General features: G+C 40.4%; 1 protein-coding gene and 1 long non-coding RNA gene across 4 annotated transcripts in view; one reads left to right on the top strand and one right to left on the bottom strand.

Moving 5' to 3' along the window:
* The first annotated feature begins 2,097 nt into the window (after positions 1-2,097).
* LOC145454947 (uncharacterized) overlaps positions 2,098-11,106 on the top strand; it is a 23,643-nt gene continuing 14,634 nt past the window's right edge. The window contains exon 1 of the long non-coding RNA XR_013920255.1: positions 2,098-3,037. This is a non-coding gene — a long non-coding RNA (uncharacterized LOC145454947). The remainder of the gene's footprint in view (positions 3,038-11,106) is intronic.
* Positions 8,509-11,106, bottom strand: part of LOC145454945 (uncharacterized) — a 5,986-nt gene continuing 3,388 nt past the window's right edge. For 2 of the 3 annotated variants that reach the window (XM_080332875.1, XM_080332874.1), the window contains exons 3-4: positions 9,817-9,958; positions 8,509-8,670 (exon numbers count right to left, since the gene is read on the bottom strand). In XM_080332875.1, the coding sequence (XP_080189001.1) occupies positions 8,510-8,670; positions 9,817-9,958 (303 nt within the window). In that variant the 3' untranslated portion in view covers position 8,509. The remainder of the gene's footprint in view (positions 8,671-9,816; positions 9,959-11,106) is intronic. The other variant, XM_080332876.1, reaches the window with a different exon arrangement.

The following is an 11,106-nucleotide window of genomic DNA, read 5'->3' as shown; positions in this document are numbered from 1 at the left end:
GTTATGTGGTCAGGGGTGTACGAGTTTTGAGTAAACGTTAAATGGGGGTACCACATCAAATAAGGTTGAAGAGCACTGGTCTACGTTACATAAAATGATATACAATACACATCCGATTTAACGATGTACTTTTATGCAATTTAGATACACACATTTTCGCACTGACGACGGACGGAAGGGGACAATGCAACATGAGTGAAAGTGACTCACTACATTGCGGACTTTGTTAATGTGGGTTTGGGAATGAGCATACGATGAGGTGCGTGACTTGACGATCTGATGTCAATTTTGCATCGGTTACGTCATAATATGTCCGAAGCGGAATATTATCCTGCTCCAATCTCAATTTTTGCTATTCACGTCCTGGCCTCTCGTCGTGACATAAGGGTATCGAGCTGTCTCAACTGTTTGGTACAAAATAAGAAAAATAGGAAATACTATAGACTCACAGGGAAGAGAGTGTGTATTTACGACAACATAACCTAAATCATAATTATATCGCGGCTGTAAACCGTCCGTGCTCACCTTGCTACGTCACTATAGGAGCAAGCATCATTGTGTTTGATTTATACAGCGGTATAACTCTGAGGTAGGTTCTGGTTGGTTGCACCAGGGTGTATATTCACACCCGCATATCACGGGTGCTACAAGGGTGTGAAAACACACTTTTCGATACACTCTCAAACTGCTTCACGGTCGAATGTATGTCGTATTATCTGATCTAAACATTACCGAATCGAAAGACGACGTGTGCACGCACAATGCACATTCCATTCCCATAGCCACGAGACAATGACAAGTCATAAAAAATAAAATGCGGTGGACCTAGGTATCTGTTCCTCGATCAACGTCTTTCCCTTTTCTACATTACCAGTGAAGAACACCTATCTGTTTAGCCTGGGAAGCATTACACTGTGAAACAGGCTGCACTTCTCGCCGCTTGATATCGTATTGCCACAACTGTACAAGAGACTCCAAAACAAGTTTTCCATCTCATTGCTGCGATATCAGAATGAATTCCGGTTAAAGAGCTAGAACATAACACCATGTTATCTCTTTACCAGGAAGTCAACGCCGTTAGGAGTCAGTTACACAGCTATGTTTGCCTCCAATGCCTTTCAATATCCTGCCAACTATACATACATATCGCATATATACATTTTCGCCTACTTTCATTAGTTACCATTCAAGAAAAGTTATGCGAATATCCTCAATCGTTCGATTCGTAACTCAAGTGAGAGTACAGAAAAACCGGACTTTCATAATTATAATGCTAGCTTATAAAAAATTAATTTACGTAGCTGAGCTCACTCATACTCTAGTAAACGCCATTACGCAGGCTGCCATAACACCCTGCCAAGTCCACCAAAATTTATTGAAACCATGGCCCCTGTTGCTGACTTCACTACCAGAGCCGAAACCGAGCAAACGCATGGAAGACTTGTTTGTTATTGCAGTGTGCTGTGCACGCTTCAGATATGACCAGAGGTGGTCAAAGTAGTCAAGAAAGCTACTCAAGTAGAAGTAGAATTAGCGACGAAAATCTACTCAAGTACCAGTCGAAGTACTTCGTACATAAGCAACCTAAAACTACTTGACGTAGAAGTAGAATTGACCGACTTTAAATCTACTCAAGTAAGTAAGTAGTTGTGAAAACGATCGTAATTCGTTCGCATGACCTGTCAAAAGCTGCAAATGCAGCTATGTGGAAGGTGCAGAGAGCTTGATTCATATTGATGCATCCCAGGAGGTGTCAATTGTTGACAGAATAAGCAGTCGTCCACATCATGGGATGTAAATGATAGTATTGATATGGAAATGCGATACTAATCTTTTGTTTAATCGAATACCCCATTGAGAGAATATCATGCCATGGCGCCCTCCCTCATATTATAAGGCCCCTTGTTCAGTCGACGAGCAATACGGAGAAGTGGTGTCGGATACGACTTTAACACTTTGCGCGAATAGTATACGTTAATTCAAAATATACCAGACCGTAAAAATGTCATATAGTGTATAGCTTTATTTTCGAAAAATATAAGGCATTACTACACTTGCTTTTATACTTCAACGTGTATGTTCTCCAGACAGAAATAACTGAAACTATAATTAGAGCTCAGCGCATAATGCTCGTAATTGAAAGAAAAATGCTAATACTGCTTCTAAAAAGCGGAAAATATATTTCATGTCATTTGTCTATAAAGTTTCAACGGTGGTCTGCTAAAACAGGTCTAACGTTAAAAAAAAGTCAAAGTCCACTTTTCCAGATTAGGACACGTCATGGGCTGCTAGGTATAATAGGTAATTGCTAGATTGCGAAACGGTAGTTTCAACCGTTATGGGGGCCATACTTACTATGATGAAATATTTGGTATAGAGGACAATGCGGTGTGAACGGAAGCACGCAATCCGGTATATAAATTATATTCAGCGATACTTTCGTTAAAACATATTTGCCACTCCATATCTACCGTGCGAGAAGCGCAACGAGAATTCTGGGTATTATATGACTTTCAATATGAATATACTATATGACTTTTATGAAAATTAAATGTTGGTACTACGTGAAAACAGCCCCGAAATTCCTTCGGCTGTCTTTCTTATTGGGGATTAAACTATTTCTACTTGTCAAACTGAAAATAGCGAAAAGTAAGTAAGTAGTTCAAAGAATATTACGAAGTAGAAGTAGCGAAAGAAAAGATCTACTTTAGTAAGTACCAGAAGTAGAGAGAAACTACTTGAGAACTTCGAAAAAGTAGAAGTACTTCGTTACTGACCAGCTCTGGATATGACATCGACATGTAGAGCAGGTACACAAAACTCAATTCACCAAAACACATTTCCGTAATGTTACAGCAGAGGAAACGTCTCCAAACAAATACAACATGTATGTATAGTTTGGATCTACAGGATCAGGATCAGGTATACCGATTCAGTATGGTAGGGAGACAAAAACATAAGTATCGAAATAGGCAAATTACAAAATCAGAAACCGGCGAGTCATCTGAAATTGCAGTGGTCGCCAATTAGTTCGGGAGTCAAGATTCACACACATCGAACACGCGTTTAGAAATAACGTATAGTAATGACACGGCAGCTGCAACAACCGGCCAGGTGACGCTGATACTTACAAAAATGCTGCACGGGAGATAAATCAATTGCCCTCGGCGGGACTATAGAGAAAGGGATAAGGAATATGTTATTAACTGTCGCACAGGCATGGCTTGACGTAAATGAAATGTTGAGGCGTAATGATGGATCGGCCAACTAGAATACTCGTTATAGACGCGGGAGCATGACGATCCAGATATGACTCGATGGGTGTACCCAAGACTCGAAACAAATCGAATCGATTTAGAAATGACCGAAAGCCGATAATACAACGGTCAAAAAACTGGTTGCCTCACATTTGAGTAAGCGACGAAATAAATCGGCAGTTAAGCAGCATGCATAATTTCGGCAAGTGACTTAACAACGCCAAATACAACCGCAATCCCAAAATTAACCTTGACTTTAACCTACATGCTACTGTGTCGCATGCTCAATGCTCATATGTCCAGATTGTCCACGGACCAGAAAACCACTAATGTCAAACAGATATACCAGAAGGCAAGGTCCCAACAGATAATGGCTTAATTAAAATGTCAGATGTTCTCATCGTTAAGCCTGGAAAACAGGGATTCTTCGAACCAGCTGCAACACTGCCAGAACGGCGCACATGATTCATAGAATATCATACAGAATATTGATGACCCACAGAATAGCAAAAATCCGCCGGCATTACGTAAGCAACATAATGATACATGTTCTTGCTAACAGGTCGCAAAAATCAGCTCTAGGCTAGGGTTGCCATATTTTTGTGAAGGAAATTCCGGACACTCTTTAGCGCCCACTAGAGGATTTTAAAATGAGGTGTAACACATTGACCGTCAATATGACGTCACACTAGCATAGCATTGCCCATCGACTGTATACACCAGTGGTCGGGAACCTATGGCTCTTTTGGGCATAAGATATGGCTCTTTGCGAAATTTTTATTTTTGTGCCTAATTCATCAATATTGCAGCAACGAGTTATTAAATCTTCAGCACGAGCAGTGTAATTATTCTTGTGGCAGTATAAAATGTATTTGAGAGGTTATTACAGTGAAGTATTCAAGGTTAGGGGTTCGGACCCCCTTTTCAAAATCCTCAAATTTAAGTTGCTGTCGCGCCGGCGACCAATATCACTCGCAATAAATTCGTTGTACCCGGTACGAAATCTTGAATTGCACGATGCATTCATTGATCAAAGAGACGAGGAGACATGGCGGCGCATCACAATGCACTTTTCAAATAAGCATTGTCTTTCTGATCTGCGGCGAGAAATAAACTGATGTGGAAGTGACATTCACAATTATAAATTGAAATTACACACAACACGATAGCTATATCCACGTTCTTGATTGGTAACGTAGCTTTGTAGACGCTGTTAAAATGTAGGCGTGTTGCGCAAATGTTACCACCGAACACGTAAGAATTAAGAAGCCGAATTTGAATCAGTGAGACAATTACATTCGAATAATATCAGTCATTATACATTCAATGATATTTACGATGAATTGCCCTATCACAATGCCTTGTCGTCTGTTTCGAACTTTATTTTCTGACAATAAATAGGTAATAAGTTACGTGATTTTGGTATTAAAAATGTTCAAAATGTAGTAGGCAGGTGAGGCACTGCGAGCCATATATAGCTCTTTTGGTTATAAAATATGCCTATTTGCCAAATATATATTGTTGTACTGAATTGATCAATACTGCAGCAACTTGCTAGAAAATTTTTATCAAGGCCAGAATAAGTATTCTCGTGGCAAAATACACATGGCTTTGAGAGGTAAATACAACACCGTCTTCAGGTTTGTGGGCAGGAACCCCCTCTTTTCAAAATCATCAAATTTAAGTTACTGTCGAGCCGGCGATCAATATCACTCGCGAATTCGATGTACCCGACTCGAAATCTTGGATTGCACAATACGTTGATTGATCAAAGAGAATAGCAGACATGGCGACGCCCATATGACAACGCAGTTTTCAAATGCATATTATCTTACTGATCTACGGCGCGAAATGAACTGCCGAGGACGTTACGTTCACAATTACAATACTCAAATTACAAAAAATGTAGCAGCTATCCATGTTTTTGATTGGTAGGCCTACGTAGCTCTGTACTACCGGCAAAAAGACGTAGGCGTGCGGCGCAACGTTATGTGTAACTGCCGAATACTTTGAGATTGAGAATTCGATCAGTATTTAGATCTTCGGAATCACGGGGACAATTAGACTAGATTAATATCAGTTATAATAAATCATAAGCTATTTACGATGAATTGTGTTATCAATGGTCTGTGTCTGCGTCTGTGCCTCGTTTCTCGCTTTATTTACGAACAATAAATACGAAAATTGTGTGATTTCGGGAGAAAAATGTTAAAAATCGTGTCATTCATGAACATCGATAGAAGATACCAAAAGTAATTGAAGGTTTCACAATTTTCGTTCACTCATCCTGACGACAGGTGAGGTACTGCCTCACTTGCCTCCCCTAACCCGACGTCACTAATGTATCACAAATTTTAGATTGGTAGGCATATTACTGCTGTAGTGGCCATGTTTGGCTCCACCTACGCATGTGATCATGGGTTCTCGCATTTAAAAGGACAATCACGACGAACCTACGTTCTAGTAAACTCACGTTTTGCATGCTTAAATAAGGTAACCAGTATGATTAGAACGGCTTTTAACAGAGAAAATGTGGCGTAGTACACGACGGATCCCATGCAGTTAGTTGAAATTAGCGCTACCACGACGTAACGAATTTTCAATTGTGACGTAACAGTCGATCTACATGTATGGCTCTTTAAGAGTTAAAATGGGAAAAATAGGGCCAATATGGCTCTTCGGACAAAAAAGGTTCCCGACCACTGGTATACACTATACAGGAATGAAGTGGAACATAGGTCATGAATTGGGCCATCTGTAATGTGAGCTCTGGTGATTGCTACTTGCTAGGGTTTGCAATAGATTCCTCCACGGGCCGGATGAAATCATCTGGCGGGCCGTGTCTACCCTGTCAGTATTGTGTTTGACAGCCATGCTATACAGTTAGGTCGGTGCGGCTATCTGCTTATGTGTTTTAATCAGGTTCGAAACAACACCCCCCCCCCCTTCGGCCCAAAAAGCGCTGATCTTGGGCCCACCATAGGGTAGTCGATGTAACTTGTTGGGCACTTACTATATGCATTTGGCTGTTAAATATTATGTATGAATTCTGTCAATAATATTGATTCTTCGATATATTAGGCTACTATAAAATGCACCAGCAGGTTGCACATCCGGTGATTTCCAATATTTTATGCTCGCGACCTCATTTCCCACTTGAAAATGTTCCGTAGCAAAGCTCAAAACTTGATAAGGTAATTACTAAAAAAATTCAGCTTGCCCAAACTTACTCAGGGCCTAGGAAGCTGATTACGTCCAACATCATCGCGATCTCCAGATAAAGGCGGACGACCCCAAGATTTGGAACCACTGTCTGTGATTGAAGCATCCAATCGGCCTTAACCAACTCTAGGAATATACCGATAGCTTATAATTGCGATTACAATCAGACTTATTTCAGTAAATGATGATTATTTATATTTATTTTGATTGCATTTTTTGGCGAGGGTGGTGCATGGAGCCCATACTAATATCATTATACGTTGCATCAACTCGCGCGCAGCGCGAAGAACAATTTTGAATAGCATAAATCTGCTTGAAAATAATATTGTTTATGTTGATTTACGAAAAATTTTGAGCCTGCTTCAAGCCTTCAAAATTCCGGACATTTAGGCATATTTTAGAAATTCCCCCGGACGCAGATTTTTCAATGAAATTCCGGACATGTCCGGGAAATTCCGGACGTATGGCAACCCTACTCTAGGCCGTTCTTTTTTCATCGTCAATTAGACCGGGGACATATAAGCGATAATACTAAAAATGCATAATGCCTATAGGGTTACCATACGTCATTTTAAACAGCCTTTCACAGTTGAAAATAGTATGGAAACAGCAATTCTCGTTCATGAATTAACTCTGAGTGATAAATAATGACCATATAATTTCCAGTATTCGAAAGAATCATTTTTTACTACTCACCTCGAATCATTAGAATTAATGCTAAAGGGTTACCAACTTTTTTATGGTCGTTTTGAAAATGCTCCGCGACCCCACTCTCAATTTGGCGTGCTGATTACTAAAGAATGGTCAGCACATTCGCCAAAACCTACTCAAGGCACATGTGGGAAGCTGCACGGTGACTATGTGCGCAGAAATAGTAATTATGCGATTATGAACTCGCCAATCTCCGTCTATCAAGAATATGGCAACGTAGGTCTTTTGAAACGATATCTATATATATGCAATCGAAGTAGTCAACCAGTGCTAGGTGGGGAAGCGAGTGCTAAGCGACACCGTCACAACACCAATGGTTCTCGACTCGAGTCGCTACTCTGCCATGTTTCTCTATGTCGGAGGTTTATCACGGCTCCTCATCGCTGATCCCACTCTTACGCAATAGCGTTTTGGAAAAGCCCAGAGGAAGAGTGAGCCGAGCGGTCGGCAGCAGAGACGCTCACGTGGACGAATAAATGCGAGTGCGCGAAGTGCGCGAACATGAAAAGTCGTCATCGGTACACAAAAAGCTAAGACTGAACTTTATGAAATGCACGCCTGGACTAGCGATAAGCGCCACTGCTGTTATTGCGGAGTAATAATAAATAACTAGTTCTAGGTGAAATCTGCGTCACGCGAAATACAGAAGACAATACGAGAGTTATTTGTCCGCGAAGAGCGTATGTGTAGTGTACAGTACTATACCGTTGACACATATCACTGCCCTCTCCCTTGTGGTTTTCATGCAACAAGAAATGCCCGCCCTATTGATTTCTATGCACCCGATATACTTCAATCGTCGTAGTGGTGGCCAGACACCAACCATACGTCATCGTAAGTGGTGTTCGACTGATTTGACACCTGGTATGCCGGGTTCGCATTCCTCAAAGGTCGTATTCTTTTTCTATTTCCAAAAATCAACTTAAACTTCAGAAATAAGCCAACGGCAGCATCCGGTTAATTGGCACTCTTGAAGTGGTAATTGGTATTTAATTTTCGTCTCCGCGATCCCAAGAGAACACGCAAACGATCCCCGGGTCGAAAACCCCTGCCGTAACGCTTGTGTATTCCTGGGTCCTTTCATTTGAGCAGTGGTATGCGGCAATTCTACCTTGGTGGACTCGATCGGATCAGTCTTATTGCCAATATTATCATGACGTGGTCGCTGTATCTTCGAACATTGTATGATGTCGGACATAGTCTGCGCATCATTACAATTTTCACGGCGTTATTGTGAAGCAATACTCTGTAATACACACTTAGCCTGCGGATCTGGTAAAGACCGCGGGTTCGGGTTGGTAAGAAATACTGCAGAATGTTCAGATCTTGATGTATTCAGTATCTTCATCAGTGTTGCGAGAAATACACGTCGAAATAACGGAGCTGAAATACGAGATCGTATCGCGGTAGGGTACTCCATCTTCACTCGAAGTATTTCGGGCGTCCTGGCGAATTTCGGTGACATCAGAGGTGAGTGCTTCTAAAATTTTAGGAGTAAGATGGACCTTTGACAACGACTCCTAATCATACAGGGCACATATACAAATTTGCATTCAGCCATACTATTATAATATTAATTTTGTATATGAACTCATTTATATTCTCCTTTAGATTTGAAGCACATTTTGACGTCATACAGCCTTCTGAATCCTGCTGACATCAAAAATAAGAATAGACCTATGCAATTGTAACACAGACAGGGACGTCAACATGATCTATAGGGCAAATTTTTTTTACCTGAAAAACCAAAACTTTGACATTTTTTGACGTTAAAAAACTTAATTTTGACCAAATTTCGACCTCGTGCATGTAAATTAGGTGTTTTCCCACATAATGTTAGAATGGCACAACTTATCTTCATTTCTGGTTAGAACTGTCTGTCCTTACGAAGTAATTTGGCCTGAAAAAAACTTTTTTGGCTGAAAAACTGACAAATTTTTATAGGAAAAAACTTTATTTTAACAAATTCCGGACCTCACGCATTATGGTAGAAATAATTAAAATTTGTTGTAGTACAATAAAAGATACTTTCCTACATTCTCGGGTAGAAAATGTGTGTCCTTAAAAAGTAGCTTGCCAAGTATGGAGAAAGAACGTTCAACAGCAGCAGTTTTTGAGTGGAAACATACTGAAGTTGTGCGTACTCTGCTGGTGTCACACCGTGTTGCTTCATTCTGACAATGTTGCCTACATCCGAATTTTTCATCATGCGCTTCTTGATATAAGAAACAATGCCCACGCAGTCTTACTTCAGTTAGTATATTGCGGTACGTCCAGCATAACACCGTGTCAACCTCTTTGTTTCATTTCGCCGTTTATGATTCACAATGAGCTGATAATGGGCCGTCTACAACGGTAGGCAAATAAAGTAGGCTAAGCAGTAAATGTCAAATGACAAGTTCACCGACAGTGCAAACATTTACGATACAAATGAAATGCAGGTGGCAAAATTGTTTTGACTTTGTAAACAATTTTGACAATTTTTTGACCTAACACTACAATTTTGACAAAGTTTCGACTCATTTTGACATGTCAAAAAAATCGCCTTAATGACAACTAATGACGTGACTATATAATAGGCCACCAAGCTTTATAGTCGATATTGTTGTTGTCAGTCAATTTTTACCGTTACTTTCTCCAGTTAACGAAGCAGCAGTTGATGACACCTCTTCGCCCTGGTTCTCTTCTATTACATCAAATGCTTCGAACGATTCAATGATGGAGTTTTCGTTAATGCTGACACACTCTTCATGTTCAATTATGTGGACCTATATAGTGTAGAGAACAATGGTTCAGGGTTGCGTACATCCGAAATTACAGAATCGTGTCACGAGAGGCACGCACTTCACATGAGCAATTGCGGTTACATACTATTACCGAGAATGTTTATTACCTGGAATGGACATTACCGAGAAAGACACGGTCGACACTAGACATACCCGAGAAAGCTATAACCGAGAATGTTTTAATTCTACGGGCTATTTCATAAAATTGTTAGATTGAATAGAAAAACGCTGCACATCAAATTTGGCTCAATCCCAAACTGTAGTAGTATAACTATATAGAGTAGAAAACTTTAGCTTTATTATAAAACAAAAAATCGTAATCAGGCGGTTTACGACGAATTGTCTGCGATAAATTAACTTCCAAAGTATATTGTAAGGGTATAACACAGGTGTCACCAACACGCGGCCCGCGACCTGATTTGGAATTTCGGAAGATCGCACAGCAAATCATTTTGAAATGTCGGAATTGATTTCAGTTTAAACATATTGTTGTGGTTGTTCAAAGTAAGATATTCTCCTATATGCCAAATATCACTATTCCTCACTAGCTGATACGGCTTCGGCGATGGTATTATCAGTCAATGGAGGACGAATCTGCTGATATGAATGGACAATTGGGCACATTGCCTTGACGTGCAATGGCCCACCACTGCCAAGACCGAGACGCTCAGAAAACGACATCCGTCTCCCCAGAAGACCAAGCTTCACGAGGAGATAGTTTTCCAGCAAGTATCGTGTCCAGCTAAACCCAATTTACGGCACCTGAAGGAAAATTATGCGACCGTCGACACTTATTTGATTAGGATGTGCTGTTGGCGGCTGTCACATGCCAATTGAATTTACGAATGGACTCCCTAATTAATGAGAGGTTTGAATTATTCTTGAAATTTTCTTCGCGCTACGCGCGGTTCAATTCGAGTTGATTTTCGGTGTTAATATAGTAGTGTCCTTTGTTAATATTATTATTAATGACGAGTGGCGCGTGTCGCCGTTTCCGACCTTGTGCGCCACGGACAAAATATGTTATCAAGGATCGAATTTTCGTGCTATGGGACATAGGTTTAAAATAACTTTCAAACTATATATACAAGTTACATGAAATAATAAACTCGGCGACCGGGGTAAATAAT

This window comes from Botryllus schlosseri, chromosome 14 (assembly GCF_051294905.1).
Source record: "Botryllus schlosseri isolate E-star chromosome 14, Bs_hap1, whole genome shotgun sequence".
NCBI classification, from domain to species: domain Eukaryota; kingdom Metazoa; phylum Chordata; class Ascidiacea; order Stolidobranchia; family Styelidae; genus Botryllus; species Botryllus schlosseri.
Note: the sequence above shows the minus strand (reverse complement) of the source record. Positions and strands in the feature narration are given on the sequence as shown.